Here is an 18,436-nt window from a genome sequence, read left to right on the forward strand (position 1 = left end):
GGTAGTCCTCGACTTATGACCAGTCAATTAGCAACTGTTCAATGTTGCAAACAACCTCCAAAAACAGTACTCATGTCCTGAATTCAAAATCTGACAGTCAGGCCCGCTTTGTGATCATGTGACCGAATTTAAGACATTTGGAAATTTGCAGCATCCTGCGGTGACATGACTGCATTTTATGACAGTGTCTGAAATTTGATTACATTTGACCATTAAGATGCTCCAACAGTCGTGAGCGTGAAAAGCGATCATAAGTCACTTTTCTCAGTGTCATTGTAACTTGGAAGAGTCACTAAATGAACTGTTGTAAGTTGAGGACTACCTATATAGATTAAACCAAAGATATCTGTTCAGGGGCAGCCTGCCTCGCCCTCTCAAGTCTTCAACTGTTTTATATTTTTATTCTTTTTAAAAAAAATATTAGTGTACCACTCCCAAAGAAGTAACAGTGATTAAAAAGACTTTATTCTCTGTTCCCTAAAGTTTTTCAAATGATGATGAATTAAAAGTCTTTTGAACAGAACTATACACACCCCCAGAAATTTTGACACGTTTATTTATTTATTTGCAAACTTGTTGGCCATCCATCTTACCACAGGGTAACTTTGGGAAGCTTGCAATCTGAAAAAAGATCAAAACTATACAAAACCTCGAAGACATAAATAAAATACAGACAAGATCCAGTTACTGAGCCTCAAGATGGGGAGGAAGGTAGGTTAAGATCCATGGAGAAACAGTGATGGCAGCACAGCTGGCGAAAACAGGTATAAGAAGGGCCGGATGTTAAGGTGATCTTCAAACGAAGGGGCTCATCCTTCCCAATGGTAAAAACACTCCAGTGTGAACTGCATGAGCTACAATGAAAGGCTCCGTTCCTGTTCCCATGTTCTCTTGGCAAGCTAAACCCTTTGTCTGAAATGGCACAGAGTCTCCTGCGGGTTGGACTAGAAGACCTCCAAGGTCCCTTCCAGCTCTGTTAAAATACAGATGGGATAAACAGGACCGAAAAACTGAAGAAGCTCTTCAGTGCAGCCACATGGTGTTAGGTGGGACAGTCCATGTGATGAAAGCAACCTTGGAGTTTCTGGAACCATTTTCTTTCAAACTCCACGGTGGATACAGTCAGGATGGATGGGAAGGCTGCAGCAGAGAAGCATTTCACCTCTTCCTGAGCTTCTCCTTTCAGCTTTTCCGGGACAAGATCTTCTCCCATAACCTACGAGGAAATGTGTGTACATGAAGCAGAAATATCAGCTTAAAAAACCATTCAGAAAGGAACCAATCTGTAACTTCACACAAAAACAAAAAGAAATATTCAGATTCGTGGCCCTAACCTTAGTTTCTATATATACATCGCGTACTTTCGAATGTACGTTTGCTTTCCAAGTAAAGCATACAGAATTTTGCGTGATTAATATTGTTATATACAGTACATTGTCTAACTAATTTTTGTGTGATTAATATTGTTTAATACAGTATGAGGAATACTGTAACTAAACTAATACACTACATTGTCACGTTCAATGCCATTTTAATGATTATTTTGCAGCATACTGTTATTTTTTATTTTTAATATATTTTATTTTCATTTTCGTTTTCATTCACTCACATGTATACACCATACCGGGACCCGTCAAAACCGCGCTCGACTAAGCCACGCCCGATTAAACCGCATCGCTGACGTCATCAACAGGGCGACAACAGCCAGCGCGGAGAAAGAAGGGCGCCTTGAAAGCAAGCCAATTCAACTTAAGGTAAGGGTTAGGTTTAGGGTTAGCTTTAGGGTTAGGTTTAGGGTTAGGTTAAGGGTTAGGGTTAGGGTTAGGGTTAGGTTTAGGGTTAGGGTTAGGTTAAGGGTTAGGTTTAGGGTTAGGTTAAGGGTTAGGATTAGGATTAGGTTTAGGGTTAGGTTAAGGGTTAGGTTTAGGGTTAGGTTTAGGGTTAGGTTAAGGGTTAGGTTTAGGGTTAGGTTTAGGATTAGGTTTAGGGGGGTTAGGTTTAGGTGTTAATTTTAGGTTTAGGGTTTACAGCGTGCTTCTGTCTCCGTGCTGTTGTCGCCCTGTTGATGACGTCAGCTACGCGGTTTAGTTGAGCGCGGTTTAGTCGAACGCGGTTTTGTGGTGGAACCCACCATACAGTATTAAACAATAATTGCATCAATTCCTCTTGTCGACAATGCCCCAGAAAATAAAAGCCCAATATACCTCTTCCATTCTCCATACACCTCTTTCTTCCACCACCCTCCAACTTTCTATCTTCCCTCCATCATCCCCCTCTACCCTACTTCCCCTCCCCCTTTACCACTCCTCTCTCCAGATCCACTCCCCCCCCTTCCTTTTCGCCTTCCCCCCCACCCTCTCTCCCTTTCCCTCTCTCCCCATCTTTCTTCTTTCCTACTCCTCCTCCCCTCGGTGTATTTCCACTATATGTTAGCATACAGTTATTTTTTATAAGAGTCTCAGGGAAAAAATACTTTATGTATACTTTGTTATTTCTGACCAAAAATATTTCTCTCCTCTCTCTCACATCAAATTGAGACAGAGTTGGACATTTGCAAAGTTTTTTTTTAAAAAAAAGCAGGATTAATATTCTGAAATTATAGCTACTAGTAGATTTCTAATTTGGTTAATGATAACTGGAAGGTAAAGGTAAAAGTTCCCCTTGCACATATGTGCTAGTCGTTCCTGACTCTAGGGGATGGTGCTCAGCTCCGTTTCAAAGCCGAAGAGCCAGTGCTGTCCGAAGACGTCTCCGTGGTCATGTGACCGGCATGATTAAATGCCGAAGGCACATGGAATGCTGTTATCTTCCCACCAAAGGTGGTCCCTATCTTTCTATTTGCATTTTTACATACTTTTGAACTGCTAGGTTGGGATAAGTAAGCTTGGACATGTAACGGGAGCTCACTCCGTTACACGAGGCTAGGGATTCGAAGCGCTGAACTGCCGACCTTTCTGGTCAACAAGCTCAGCATCTTAGCCACTGAGCCACCGCATCCCAGCTAACTGGAAAGGATGGCTCAATTCATGCAATCCTTAAGCATGAAAAAAAATCTGATCTTGTTAAGGATTTATATAGGATAAGGTTGAAGAGGCAGCATATTTGTTTATGTTAATGATCAGGGATGGTTTAACACAGTGCAGGAACATCCCAAGCAAGCAAGGTTTGAAAGTTTTTCCTATATTAACCCTAATCCTGACTCAGGATTTGCTGAGCTGTCAGCAAGAAATGAGGTGGAGCAGTGGTTAGGGTGCAGTACTGCAAGCCACTTCAGCTGACTGTTATCTGCAGTTCAGCGGTTCTAATCTCACCGGCTCAAGGTTGACTCAGCCTTCCATCCTTCCGAGGTGGGTGAAATGAGGACCCAGACTGTGGGGGCGATAGGCTGACTCTGTAAACCGCTTAGAGAGGGCTGAAAGCCCTATGAAGTGGTATATAAGTCTAACTGCTATTGCTATTGAGCTCCCTTTCGACTTACAAGAATTCACTTAATGACCTTTTCCTACCTGAAAAATGGAACTTACGATCCAGATCCAAAGATTCAACAGTATGAAGTCCTCCATAATCATGACAGGATTTATAGCCAGTGGCAGTGTCTGATGGTCACAAGACTGCAATTTATGACAGTTTTGCCCAAAATCAGAAACCTATTTCTGGTTTTCAGCAAAACTATGCCTTAATGAACAATGGGTTTGCACCTATGACCATGACATTCATTTAATAACCTGCAGTTTAGTGACTTACAATAACCACAAAAAAATATCATCCAACCATAAGAATGATTTTTGTGGTGATCGTAAGGCCAATTGCCAGTGAGTGCCACGGTCATAAGTACGAACCCACTATTTCACAATCATTACGACTTACAACCCTTACAGGGAGGTTCCATTATAGTTGTAACTCAAGGACTACTTGTATTTAAGCAGAGAGAGAAGACATTTTAATGGGCCCTGTAATTACAGAATTCCTGCATTGGGGAAGGGATAGAGTAGATGACCTCTAGAACACCTTGTAACTCTAAGTCTAAAATTCTACCCATATTCTGACATTTCTGAACAGGCATCCCTTTAAATTGCTGTCACCGTCACCTCTTATTCTTCTTTAGGGCTAATAGGAAAATAATAATAAAGCAGCTATCGGCAAATTATGGATGTTATTTCTTCCGTGGCACGACAAAAACCGCGCTCTGACTAAAGCGCCGCCCGATTAAACTGCGTCGCTGATGTCATCAACAGGGCGACAACAGTGAGCGCGGAGAAAGAAGGGTGCTTTAAATAGCGCTTTGAAAGCAAGTCGATTCAACTTAAGGTAAGGGTTAGGTTTAGGGTTAGCTTTAGGGTTAGCTTTAGGGTTAGGTTTAGGGTTAGGTTAAGGGTTAGGGTTAGGTTTAGGGTTAGGTTAAGGGTTAGGTTAAGGGTTAGGTTTAGGGTTAGGTTTAGGGGGTTAGGTTTAGGGGGGTTAGGTTTAGGTTTAGGGGTTAATTTTAGGTTTAGCGTTTACAGCGTGCTTCTGTCTCCGCGCTGTTGTCGCCCTGTGATGACGTCAGCTACGCGGTTTCGTCAAGCGCGCTTTAGTCGAACGCGGTTTTGTGGTGGAACCATTTCTTCATGATTCCTACTTAACGGAGAATGTTTGCACAACCCTTGCTGAATTGTGACTGACCTCGGTCATCAAGGACAAGGTATCTGCCTCCAATTCAAAAAATCTAATTTTGTCTTCAATTTCCCGTTGCATTTTCAGGTTATTCTCTAAAGCAAAAGACGACTGTGTCAACTGCATAAGCTGAAACAAAAGCCTACAAAACAGAAGAGAAAAATGAAGTGTTTAAAATCAGCACACGACAATAGTTTAAAGTCACTCTTGTTTTTGTTCATAGGACCTTTTCCCATCAAAGAGGTAAAAAATGTTTTCAAACGGAGTCCTTTGTTTATAAATGAACCAGCTGAGTGGATCTTTGAAATGGCTTAGATCAGCGTTTCTCCAGCTAGCAAAACTGGCAGAGGAATTCTGGGAGTTGAAGTCCACACAGCTTAAAAGTTGCCACGGTGGAAAAACACTGGCTTAGACCAACATCCAACTGCCTTGATGTGCAAAACTCTGCCATTGAATAAATCACAATTTTTGATGAGATTGTCAGTGCAACATTCCAATCTGCACATCAGAGGGTTATTGTTGGATTTCCAGAAGGTTGTAAAATCTAGCTTTCCTCCTGACAATGGGGTGTGGATGTTGCAGGAACTCTGGTGGGGAAGTAGCTTGTTGGATTAGCTGATAATATGATTTTTAGTCTTGACCCAGGTTCTTTTTAATAGGTCTGTAAAACTGGCTTGTTTTGATTTTTCTTAGCCACCCAGAGTTCCTTTGGCTAATTGCACAGCTACATGACCCATCAAAACCGCACTCGACTAAACCGCGCCTGATTAAACCGCGTCCCTGACATCAACAGGGCGACAACAGCCAGCGCGGAGAAAGAAGGGCGCTTTAAATAGCGCTTTGAAAGCAAGCCGATTCAACTTAAGGTAAGGGTTAGCTTTAGGGTTAGCTTTAGGGTTAGGTTAAGGGTTAGGGTTAGGGTTAGGTTAAGGGTTAGGATTAGGTTTAGGTTAGGTTAAGGGTTAGGTTTAGGGTAGGTTTAGGATTAGGTTTAGGGGGGTTAGGTTAGGTTTAGGGGTTAATTTTAGGTTTAGGGTTTACAGCGTGCTTCTGTCTCCGCGCTGTTGTCGCCCTGTTGATGACGTCAGCGACGCGGTTTAGTCGAGTGCGGTTTTGTGGGTGAACCGCACAGCTATATAAATTAAATCAAACTAAATCAAGCTTGCAAGTTGACCATGGGCCATTGTACGCAGGAAGAGGGTACTTTTGAAAGATCAAATTACGGGGGGTGGGGGGGGGGGTTCTTGCATTGAAACCTGCAATTTAATAACTGGTCAGTTTTAAAATCATCCTAAACCATAACTTTAATCTGAGCAGGCTGCAGTAAACTAGAATTTTGTATTGATTAGTATCCCTAGCCAGCTTTGCAATAAACTAGCATTCTGTACTGATTAATATTTGACCTCCACAACAAATTGTTCTTTCAATGAGGAGGCTGATCATAGGTCTCTGGTGAGAACGCAAGAATAGATCGCCTTATGACCAGAATTGGAATTGGAACTTTCACTGCAAAACAACACGATCATTAAGGGAGCTGTACACCATTTTATGACTTTTGCTGGGATTGTTACGCAAATCACTGCAATTGTGAAGCGAAGCAGCACAACTGTTAAGTGAATCTGACTTCCTATTCCAGTGGTTCCCAAACTTGGCAACTTTAAGACTTGTGGACTTCAACTCCCAGAATCTCCAGCCAGCAGAGCAGAGCTGGCTGGAGAATTCTGGGAGTTGAAGTCCACAAGTCTTAAAGTTGCCAAGTTTGGGAACCACTGTCCTATTCTGACCTAGGCTTCCCAAGAGCATGAAGCAAACTCCTAGTCCCAACAAAAAATCACTTTTATTATTGACTGTGAATTCTGTTCATTCACCTCCAGCAAAATCTTTCAAGGAGGATTACAGTCACAGACCTTATCTGGCTTGGAGAGCTGACAGGCCAATATCTGCAAAACTTGGCAAGGAGTCTCGGAGAGTCACAAACCAATTAAGCAAACTAATTGTCTCCTGCAAACTCCACTCCCCTTTCGCTCCTGTTTTATTTCTTCTGGGAGGGGCCATTCACCATCCACCTGTGGCCTTACTCCCAAGTCGACCCCTGTTCTTTAGCTATTCCCTTTGTCTGGCAACTCTGCGCATTCGCACACTGGCAACAGGCTCCAGCTGTTCGTCTTCCTCACTGATGTCTGACTCTGAAGGCAGCTGATAACTGGCATACGGCCCTGCCCCCTCTCTGCCTTTGACACAGAGCCTCATCAGAGCCTTCCCCAGACTCCAGGACTGGCCCATGTTCCTCCCCAACCTCCTCACTGTCCGAATCTGCTGCCAGCTCTGCTGGCCGCTGGCAGGCCACAACACTTCCCCCTTGACTTTGTTGGTCAAAACTCCCCAGGGAAGATTGCAAATCATGTGACCACAGGATCCACAAACAATGTAATTGGGGCACAATTGAGCCCAAAATTTCCATTGTTAAGTGAGACATTTCTTAAGTAAGTTTTCCCCAATTGTTGCCACGGTTGTTAAGTGAATCACTGCAGATGATACATTAGTAACACAGTTGTGAAATGAATCTGACCTCCCCGTTGACTTTGCTTGTTAGGTCACAGAAGAGGATCACATAACCCTGGGATACTGCAACTGTCACAAATATGAGTCAGTTGCCAAGAGGTGTGATTTTGATCATGTGACCATGGGGATGCTACAACGGTGGTGTGAAAAATGGTCATAAGTCATTTTTTTTTCAGTGTCGTAACTTTTGAATGGTCACTAAATGAAATGTTGTAAGTTGAGGACTATCTACACATGCCCGTTGCCAAGTGTCCCAAAGTCTGATCACATGACCACAGGGAAACTACAACGGCTGTAAGTCACTTTTTCCACCACTGTTGCAACTTTGAATTGTTGTTAGATGAATGGTTGCTAAGTTGAGGCCTACCTATTCTTTATCGTGACCCGTCAAAACCGCAGTCCACAAAAGCGCGATCGACGAAAACGCGCATTTGACGTCATCACAGCGCGACGAAAAAAATTAAAAATTGAAATAAAAATAAAATTAAAGCAAGCCGATTCACATAAAGGTAAGGGTTAGGTTTAGGGTTAGGGTTAGGTTAAAGGTTAGGGTTAGGTTTAGAGCGTTAGGGTTACGTTTAGCGTTAGGTTAAAGGTTAGCGTTAGGTTTAGCGTTAGGTTAACGGTTAGGTTTAGGGTTAGATTTAGGGTTAGGTTAAGGGTTAGGGTTAGGTTTAGGGTTAGGTTTGGGGCGGTTAGGGTAAGGTTTTCGCTTTATTTTTACATTTTTCGATCACAGCGCGATGTTTTCGTCGCGCTGTGATGACGTCAAATGCGCGCTTTCGTCGACCGCGATTTTGTCGTCCGCGGTTTTGTGGTGGAACCATTCTTTATATGCAAATAAGGATATGAAAAGGTGGTTGTTACGTGTACCTGGCTCTAACAAAGGAGGCACACGCATAGACACACGTGTCTTTCAACCTTCTCTCCCCTAAGGGAGCTCTCTTCATTGTGGGTCGTGGCCCTGAATTTTCCAGGGCACAAACAGGTCTCTGTACACTTTGCAATTCCACACAAGGCCCAAAGCTGTCGTTGGTGTGGATGGTACATGACAAAGGACCATCCTTCCTCAGGCTCTGTGTCTGATGACATACAATGCTGACTTCTTGGGATGATACCCGGAGGCAGCTGCCTGCAATTAAGCCATTGCTTTGCCACAGGTGGGCTTTGGTTCCAGAAGATAAGGGGACCGGGAATTGCAACAAACTCAGGTAAGTTTCAGCCAGCAAATTCCAAGTTTGTGGATGAAACGGGTGCAGCGAGATCAATTTTTGCAAGCACCCGATTACGTTCTCAATGTCCTCCAGAAGGCGATAAATGGCGTATTGCAGATTAAGTACGGCTGTTACATGGTCGGTATTCGTTGCCCCGTTTTTCTAGATACAAAGAAAAAAAGAGTAAAGGGAGAAAAAGAGTTATTCTAATGTGTTTTTTTTTCTTAACTTCATTAATTAAGACTTCAACTCCCAGTATTCCCCAGCTAGCCTAAGCTGACTGGGGAATTCTGGGAATTGAAGTCCAGATATCTTAGACAGAGAGGCATGGCGGTGCAGTGGTTAGAATGCAGCACTGCAGGGCTAATTCACTGCTCACTCCAGTTCAATCCTGACCTACTCAAGGTTGACTCAGCCTTCCATCCTTCCCAGGTCAGTAAAATGAAGAACCAGATTGTTGGGGGCAAGATGTTGCCTCTGTAAACCGTTTAGGGAGTGCTATCAAAGCACTGTGAAGTGGTATATAAGTCTAAATGCTATTGCTATCTTAAAGTGGCCAAGTTTGAAAAACGCAGTGCCAACATCTTCTTAAATCTAACCTCTGGAAATGACAAAATATACTTTCCCCAATAAAACAAGTCCACAATTTACTGAAATGGCAAGCTAAATTTTTTCCCAAGAATTTCTCCAGTGTACAATTGGGTCCAGAAGCATTCCTGAAAACAGAAATTAATCTTAATGCTAGCACTTGACAGTACACTAATTTCTCTTATATGTTTATTTAAATTTATTGCCGCCCATTTTGCTGCAAGCTTTTTTAATTAAAAAGAAACTTTAAAAAGAATCGAACAGGGCATGACAGACATGAAAAGAACGAACCCCAGATATAGTGACATGTATATGTTGAGGATCCAAGCTGATCTATAAAGAGAAAAATAACTTAGAAAAATACCAACCAAGTTTTCTGCAATTCTCATGGCTTCCTCGTGTTTCCCCAGATGAGCTAAACAGCGGGCCTGACTCTCTTTTAAATCTCTTCTCATGGCAATATTACTGGAAGGTACCAGGGCAAGGCAACTGGAATATTCCTGAAGGGCCTTCTGAAATTAGATTTACCAAATTTTAGTGTAACTCCAAATGCATGGATGGGTTGTGAATTGTGCCAATTATTTAACATCAGGTGGCAACTGTACGTGATTAAAAGTAAACATGCATGGAGATTTACTTGATTTTTAAGTTCCATCAAACTCAAAAGGGCTCTTTTTACTAGAACTGGATTATTAATTCACTTGCCAAATAATATCATGGCCTTTCCAGAATACGTACGTACATATGTATCTATCTATCTATCTATCTATCTATCTATCTATCTATCTATCTATCTATCTATCTATCTATCTCTATCTATCTATCTATCTAGCTATCTATCTATCTATCTTATCTATCAATAAATAAATAAATAATCTAACCTATCTATCTATCTCTATCATCTATTTATCCATCCATCCATCCATTCATGCAAAGTTGAAAGAAAAGCAACCAGACAGATTGTTTCATGAATATATAGAATAATTGTGCTGAAACTGGATTGTGATGGACTATGACTGATGGATTTTCCTTGACCTCTCAGCGGCTTTCGATACCATCGACCATGGTATCCTTCTGCGACGACTGCGGGAGGTGGGAGTGGGAGGCACCGTGCTGCGGTGGTTCTCTTCCTACCTCTCGGACAGGTCGCAGTCGGTGTTAGTGGGGGGGCAGAGATCGTCCCCTAGGCCCCTAACATATGGGGTGCCTCAGGGCTCGGTCTTATCCCCCCTACTATTCAACATCTACATGAAACCGCTGGGAGAGATCATCCGCAGGCACGGGATCAGATACCATCAATATGCGGACGATACTCAACTGTATCTGTCCGCCCCGTGCCAACTCAATGAAGCGGCAGACGTGATGAACCGAGGCCTGGAGGCTGTTATGGACTGGATGAGGGTTAACAAGCTTGTGCTCAACCCAGAAAAGACCGAGTGGCTGTTGTGTTTCCCTCCCAAAGATTCCACCAATATTCCATCTCTCAGGCTGGGGGGTCAAATTTTATACCCCTCAGAAAGGGTTCGCAACTTGGGAGTCCTCCTAGATCCACAGCTAATCGTTTGACCACCACTGACGGCTGTGGCTAGGGGGGCATTCGCCCAGGTTCGCCTGGTGCGCCAGTTGCGACCCTACCTGAATCGGGAGGCACTCACAACAGTCACTCGGGCCCTTGTGACCTCTAGGCTGGAATACTGCAATGTGCTCTACATGGGGCTGCCCTTGAAGAGCATCCGGCGTCTTCAGCTGGTACAGAACGCGGCCGCGCGAGCGATTGTGGGTGCACCGCGGTTCACCCACATAACACCTATCCTCCGCGAGCTGCGCTGGCTACCTGTCGATTTCCGGATGCGCTTCAAGGTGCTATTAGTCACCCATAAAGCCCTGCATGGTAGTGGATCTGGATACTTGAGAGACCGCCTTCTGCCAATCACCTCCCTGCGACCAATTAGATCACACAGATTGGGCCTCCTCCGTATTCCATCGGCCAGCCAGTGTCGGCTGGCAACTACAAGGAGGAGGGCCTTCTCAGTAGTAGCCCCGACCCTTTGGAACGAACTCCCCGTGGAGATTCGTACCCTCACCACCGTCCAGGCCTTCCGCACAGCCTTGAAGAACTGGCTAGCCCGTCAGGCCTGGGGACAAAGATAGTTGCCCCTCCCGAATGATGAATGTATGTTGCTTATTGTTTTTATTATATGTGTCTATGTTACTGTTTGCATTTCCCCCTCCCTGATTTTATGTGAGCCGCCCTGAGTCCCCTCAGGGAAAAGGGCGGCCTACAAATGTCAATAAAATCAAAAAATCAAATCAAAAAACATGTTTAGCTGCAATTTTGGAAGACGCCAATTTTACAAGGCTGGTTTATGAATGCACCATGAAAATACCTGAAATTCTTGTTTCTTATACGCCAGATCTCCTCTGAACTTTTTTATGTTGATCCTTTCAAGATCGTCCTGGCAGTCTACCTGTTCACAAAACCACTGTCAAGAGGAAGAGGAGGCATTACTACACTTTGTGGCACTACTACAAAGGAACAGCAGTATCATAAAGTATAAAAGTTGCACACCAAATTTAGATAGTCCCTCTTAAACACGCAGGGATGCTTTATTATTAGTTCCTACAATTTCCTCCAATCAATAACAGCCCCCTCCCCAAAGAGTTTGATTGGAACCTCCCTGAATTCAAGGGATGTATCAGAATGACCATACAAGAACTTCCAACTTGGCAAAGCAACCACAGAGTTCTTCCCTTCTATCCCACTTCTTCCTTCCACCATCAAGAAAGAGAAAGACTTTTGAGTGGAATTTAACTTCTAGTGAGGCCATTGAAAAGACTGTCAGAGGTTAGAGCCTGGAGAGGAGACCACCAAGAGACCACAGGTTTGACTAATCGAAAGCCAATTTCATGTAGTGGCTATGAGTAGCTGGATTAGAAATCATGATGCGGTGAGATCTAGTCCTCCCCGAGGCTCAAAAGCTGGTTGGGTGATTATGGGCAGTCACTATCTTTCATCCCAGCCCACCCCACAAAGTTGTTATAGGAGGAAAAACAGGAGACAGGACTGTGAGGAGTGTTTACACATACACACCCACTATAAAAATGGCAGGATAATAATATAATAATACCAGTGCAACATCCAAGACTTAATAATTTTCAATAAGAAAGAAAAAAAATGTTTGGCTAGTGGATACTGCAATTCCTAGAGGCAGCAGAAGCTACTTTGGGGCTGCCCAAAGGCTGTGAATCTCACCAAAGATTAACCAATACTAATAATACTAATAATAACAACAACAACAACAACAACAATAATATAAAAGACACCCTGAAAAACCCTGCAGGAACTCTCCCTTTTAGATGGCTGGGATTGAGAGCATCCCTGTCCTGTCCTGGTGGTCTCCTTTCCAGGCACTGACCTCCGAACAGCCTGCTTTGATCTCAACATCATGATCAATGACAACAGCATTGGATCCCAGCTTGTTCAAATTTGTAAGGATCGGGACGATCATCTAAGTGGATGACGTCCCCCGAAACACTAAATTAAACCCAGCCACATCTGTCCTCCGTTTCTGCAGGGTAGCAGAAGAACAGCTTGCCCCAGAGCATGTGCAGAGTGCAATGTCCTTCCTCCAACACGTTGGTCTGGAGGCACGAAGGTCAGTGAACCTGCCACCACCACCCCCTTCACCTCGGGCTCGCAGCACCGGGCGCTGTAAGGAGAAGCAAGGGGGCCGCCAGCCCTGGACGCCCCGCCGCCCTCCTCATCTTCGAAGACCGACTCCTCGAAGGCAAAAGGGAGAAGCGCCATCCTCGGCGCCGGTGAGCGACAAGCTCCGGAGGCTTCGCTGCTAGAGCGGTTTCCTCGCGAATCATAGATGACGCCCACAATCACGGCTAGATCGCCCCCATCAAACGATGCTGCCCTAGACTTACAAATACCACTCACCCGCTGCTTCGAGTTTTCGGGTTCGCTTTAGAAGTTCTTTCTTAGAAGAGAGAGCTATTCACAAGATCACTTTGGAAAGCGATGGTGTTTAGGGTTAGGGTCCCACATGGCTGAGCCAGTTACAAATTCATTACTATACTATACTATACTATACTATACTATACTATACTATACTATACTATACTATACTATACTATACTATACTATACTATACTATACTATACTACACTACACTACACTACACTACACTACAATACAATACAATACAATACAATACAATACAATACAATACAATACAATAAATACAATAAATACAATAAATACAATACAATACAATACAATACAATACAATACAATACAATACAATACAATACAATACAATACAATACAATACAATACAATAGCAGAGTTGGAGGTCTTCTAGTCCAACCCCATGCCTAGGCAGGAAACTCTATACCGTTCCAGACAAATGGCTATCCAACATCTTCTTAAAGACTTCCAGTGTTGGGGCATTCGCAACTTTTGGAGGCAAGCTGTTCCACTGATAAATTGTTCTAACTGTCAGGAAATTTCTCCTTATTTCTAAGTTGCTTCTCTCCTTGATTAGTTTCCACCCATTGCTTCTTGTTCTACCCTCAGGTGCCTTGGAGAATAGTTTGATTCCCTCTTCTTTGGGGCAACCCCTGAGATATTGGAACACTGCTATCATGTCTCCCCTAGTCCTTCTTTCTCTTAAACATACCCAGTTCCTGCAACTGTTCTTCATATGTTTTAGTCTCCAGTCCCCTAATCATCTTTGTTGCTCTTTTCTGCACTCTTTCCAGAGTCTCCACATCTTTTCTACATCGTGGCGACCAGAACAGAATGCAGTATTCCAAGTGTGGCCTTACCAAGGCATTATAAAGTGGTATTAACACTTCATGTGATCTTGATTCTATCCCTCTGTTTATGTAGCCTAGAACTGTGATGACTTTTTTGGCAGCTGCTGCACACTGCTGGCTCATATTTAAATGGTTGTCCACTAGGACTCCAAAATCCTTCTCACAGTTACTATTACTGAGCAAGGAACCACCTATATTGTACCTGTGCATTTGGTTTTCCTTGCCTAAATGTAGAACCTTACTCTTTTCACCATTCATTTTATTAGATAGTGCCCAATGTTCAAGTTTGTCAAGATCCTTCTGTATCTTAAGCCTGTCTTCTGGAGTGTTGGCTATTCCTGCCAGCTTGGTGTCATCTGCAAATTTGATGAGTTCCCCATTTATTCCCTCATCCAAATCACTGATGAAGATGTTGAAGAGTACTGGGCCCAAAACAGAGCTTTGGGGTACTCCACTGCATACTTCCCTCCATGTAGATGCAGTTCCATTGAGGACTACACGTTGAGTGTGGTTGGTCAGCCAGTTACGAATCCATCTGGTGGTGATGCTGTCCAACTCACATTCTTCTACTTTATCTATTAGTAGGTTATGGTCTTCCTTATCGAATGCCTTACTGAAGTCCAAGTAAACTATATCGACGGCATTCCTCTGGTCCACTAATTTTTGTCATTTTGTGAAAGAATGCAATAAGATTAGTCTGGCATGATCTGTTTTGAGAAACCGATCTTGGCTTTTGGCTATTACTTTGTTTACTTCTAGGTGTTCGCTAATTCGTTGCTTGATTATCTTTTCCAGAATCTTTCCTGGTATTGAGGTCAGGCTGATTGGTCTGTAGTTTACTGGGTCTGTTTTTTTTTTCCTTTTTTTGAAGATGGGAACCACATCAGCTCTTTTCCAGTCCTCATGTAACCTGTTAACTTTTTTTCCCTGCACTTCAAATGACTCAGGGGAGCCGGTTTATATAGCTAATTGTGCTAAAAATTTAATTCAATGTTACTTGAGCTGGACAACCTAAGAATTCTCCAACCAGCGTGTTTAGTTCAGTTCACACAACAAGCTGACTAAAACATGACTGGGTGAAAGACAATAGTCTCCCATCCTATAGAACTGAAGAAGCTTCTTGGATGAGAAGCGAAATGTCTTCAAAGTAAAACCAGGAAAACCAGTTGCCTCTTGAAGAAAAAAAGCACCTTGGGGACAACCGGGCCTTGGATGCCTGAGAATCTCCATAGACATTTAGCTAAGCATCAGAGCCGAAGAAGCTTCTTGGATGAGAAGCGAAACATCTTCAGAGAAAAACCAGAAAGTCCAGTTGCCTCTGAGGAAAAAAAAGCACCTTTGGGACTTCCATCCTATAGTTCCTGCTTTCTCTTGATCAGTTGTAGGAAGTTATCACCCAGCCCTCTCCCAGAAAAATGAAATATCCTAGGAAATATTGAAAAGGCAGAATATTTCTCTGGATGTGAAAAGAAAGAAACATGTTTTAAAAGACAGAATAGCTGCTTGCAGCTTCCTGCCCATCCCCCTTTGTCAATGAGCCATTAAAGCCTGAGCTAGTCCACTTTACATAATAAAGAGTTCTCCCTTTCAGCCTTAGAGTGATGGATTAGGGCGTGATAATTTTGGCACTTTTACCCAACTCACCACATGGCATCTGAGAACTCAACCAAACCTGGATTCAAAACGCAGCCTAGAGAGTTGCCCCTGCATGGCCCCATGGGAGTCTGACAACCAATCAGAATGCAAGCTCAAGATCAAAGGCCAGAGAGGGCATAAAACCAGGGTCTCAGCTTCTCTTCCTCCTTTTCCTTCCCTTCTCTTCTCCACCAACATTGAAGCATGTGATCACCTTTTCTGTTCAGGGTTCAAGCCATGTGGTCCTGTCCACAAATAAACCAACTTTCCAAGCAGCCTCCATGTCTCCAGTGTCTTTTTCCCTACTTGGAGCCGAACTCAGAAGCATATTTCTTTCATCAATACTATTATGTGAAATCATTGCTGGTCTGGAGACCCTAAAGCAGTTTCTCAGCTTGACCACTTTTAAAATAGGTGGATTTCAACTCCCAGAATTCCCCAGCCTATTCCGTTCATATAAGATTGTACTTTATCTATTGTAGGGGGCTTGAAAATCATTGTATAACTATAGTTCTTTTTCCTTTTCTTGCACCTTTCCCCTTTTTTCTTGCTTTTCTTTAGATGCGTCTTTCATTTCATGTAAAATGCTTAATAAGTATAAATACATATATTTATGCACCCCAAATGCAGTCAGATGACCATGGGGAGTGGCTATCATAACTTCAAATCTGGGTTGTAGGTACCCTTTTCAAGGACTGCTGTAACTTCAACTAAGTGATGGTCATAATCAGTGGTGAAATTTAATTTTTTTTACTACTGGTTCTGTGGACTTGGCTTGGTGGGTATGACAGGGGAAGGATACTGCAAAATCTCCATTCCCTCCCCACTCCTGTGGCCAGCCAGAGGTGGTATTTGCCAGTTCTCCAAACTACTCAACATTTCCACTACTGGTTCTCCACAACCTGCTAAATTTTACCCCTCGCCATAACTATATTCTGAAGCTGACCCTTCTAAAATTTGGAGAAAACACAGCTGCCCACATTGACATTGAAACCCCTAAAACAAATCAATCAATCAATTAATTAATCTAAAACAATTAGATTAATGCATACTGGGGGGAAAGCTTCACTCAAAAATAACTCTAAAAGAGAGTAGGAGCAACTGTGTTGCACATAGAATTCCATTCCCTCAATTTGATAAAAAGCCAGTTCAACTAGTTGCAGAAATTAACTCACTTGAGCTAGTAACTGGAAAGGAAGGTGGATTAAGCAACAGTGAATTGCATGAAATACAGGGATGATTTAGCAATACGCTAAAGCCCAAATAGCAGGAAATACTGTATTTTACGATTTCCCACACTGGATCTCTGTTAAAAAACAAACAAACCTCTTGTAGGAATCTGTTAGTTGTTTTTTTTTTTACTCAATCTCTTTTTTTAAAATTCAATCTCTGCTGTAAATCTCAGGTTCCAAGACTGCACGGCTGACTGAGGATCTCTGCTAAGGGTGATCCTGGACTGAGCCACGAATCTCCACTGTGTGTGGCTTGGGAGCATGGCTTTTAGAAACTCTGCATTGCACCCTTTAGTTGCAATTGCGATCAATGAGACTACTATAGGTAGTCCTCGTCTTACAACAGTTCCCTTAGTGACCGCTCAAAGTTGCAACAGCACTGAAAAAAGTGGGTTATGACCGTTTTTCACACTTATGACCGTTGCAGCATCCCCACGGTCACATGATCGAAATTCAGATGATTGGCAACTGACTCGTATTTATGACGGTTGCAGTGTCCCTGGGTTTGTAATCCCCGTTGGTGACCTTCCGACAAGCTAAATCAATGGGGAAAGCCAGATTTTCTTAACAGCCGGGTTAACTGCAGTGATTCAGTTAACGACTGTGGTAAGAAAGGTGGTAAAATGGGGCAAAAATTCACTTAATAACTTACTCACTTAGCAACCAAAATGTTGGGTTCGATTGTGGTTGCCGGGTAGAAGTGGTTAATGACTTTTAAGTGACTTTTTTTGCGCCACAATTAAGAGAATCGCTGCAGTTGCTAACTGAATCACATGGTCATTAAGCAAATCCAGTTTCCACCACTGACTTTGCTTGTTGAAAGCAGCTGGAAAGGATGTAAATGGTAATCACAAGACTTAGCGACTCTGCAAGTATCGCCAATACCTAAAGATAAAGGCTCCCCTCGCACGTATGTGCTAGTTCAGCGATGACCAACCCTTTTTGGCTCACGTGCCATAAGCGGGGGGAGCACAGGGGGGTTGTTCGCGGGTGTGCCACACCCATAATGCAATGCGCAACCCCCCAGTGCACATGACAGGCACTTCCCCCCCCCCTTTGTGCATGCTTTTTTCATCCTCTCCAGGCTCCAGAGCCTTTATAGGAGCCTGGGGAGGGCGAAAACAGCCTCCCCCCACCAAGAGGCCCTCCGCAGCCTTCAGGGACCTTCAGGAGGCTTTCCTGAAGGCTCCAGAGGACTAAAAACGACCCTACAAGCAAACTAGAAGTCCATTCCCGAATTTCCGGTTTGTCCCATAGGGCCGGTTTTTTTTGCACTCCCGAGGCTTCAGGGAAGCTCCTGAAGCCTCTGGAGGGCCTCTGGGGGGGGCGCGGGGGCTATTTTCGCCCTCCCCAGGCTCCTATAAAGCCTTGGAGCCTGGGGACGGTGAAAAATGGCTTTAAAAAAGGCTGAACTCAGCTGGCCAGCTGACAGGACAATGCCTTACATGCCCTGACAAATGGCTCTGTGTACCACCTGTGGCAAACGTGCCACAGGTTCGCCATCTCGATGCTAGTTGTTCCTGACTCCAGGGGGCTGTGCTCATCTCCACTTCAAAGCTGAAGAACCAGCGCTGTCCGAAGAGGTCTCCGTGGTTATGTAGCTGGCATGACTCAATGCCAAAGGCGCATGGAAGAGTGTTCCCTCCCACCAAAGGTGGTTCCTATTTTTCTACTTGCATTTTTTACATGTTTTCGAACTACTAGGTTGGGAGAAGCTGGGACAAG

The 18,436-nt window shown here is 43.6% G+C and overlaps 1 protein-coding gene across 1 annotated transcript; it reads right to left on the minus strand.

The window, feature by feature from the left end:
* Positions 1-540: 540 nt before the first annotated feature.
* LOC116511986 (uncharacterized protein C8orf76-like) lies at positions 541-12,917 on the minus strand. Its single transcript, XM_032222260.1, has 6 exons — positions 12,706-12,917; positions 11,405-11,500; positions 9,386-9,529; positions 8,089-8,591; positions 4,663-4,795; positions 541-1,216 (listed from the first exon to the last, which is right to left on the minus strand). Exons 1-6 carry the CDS (start codon positions 12,823-12,825, stop codon positions 1,043-1,045), a joined length of 1,170 nt encoding a protein of 389 aa, XP_032078151.1. The 5' UTR covers positions 12,826-12,917; the 3' UTR covers positions 541-1,042.
* Between the last annotated feature and the right edge of the window lie 5,519 nt (positions 12,918-18,436).

This window comes from Thamnophis elegans, chromosome 8, assembly GCF_009769535.1.
Source record: "Thamnophis elegans isolate rThaEle1 chromosome 8, rThaEle1.pri, whole genome shotgun sequence".
NCBI lineage: Eukaryota > Metazoa > Chordata > Lepidosauria > Squamata > Colubridae > Thamnophis > Thamnophis elegans.

Bases quoted from the DNA above. Each gene is read 5' to 3' on its own strand.
- LOC116511986 (XM_032222260.1), bottom strand. From the start codon at position 12,825: ATGGCGCTTCTCCCTTTTGCCTTCGAGGAGTCGGTCTTCGAAGATGAG. The intron at 11,501-12,705 runs GTGAAGGGGGTG...TCCTCTTGACAG, and splicing joins CCCGGTGCTGCGAGCCCGAG to TGGTTTTGTGAACAGGTAGA. The intron at 8,592-9,385 runs GTTGGTATTTTT...CTTTGTATCTAG, and splicing joins TGAGAATTGCAGAAAACTTG to AAAAACGGGGCAACGAATAC.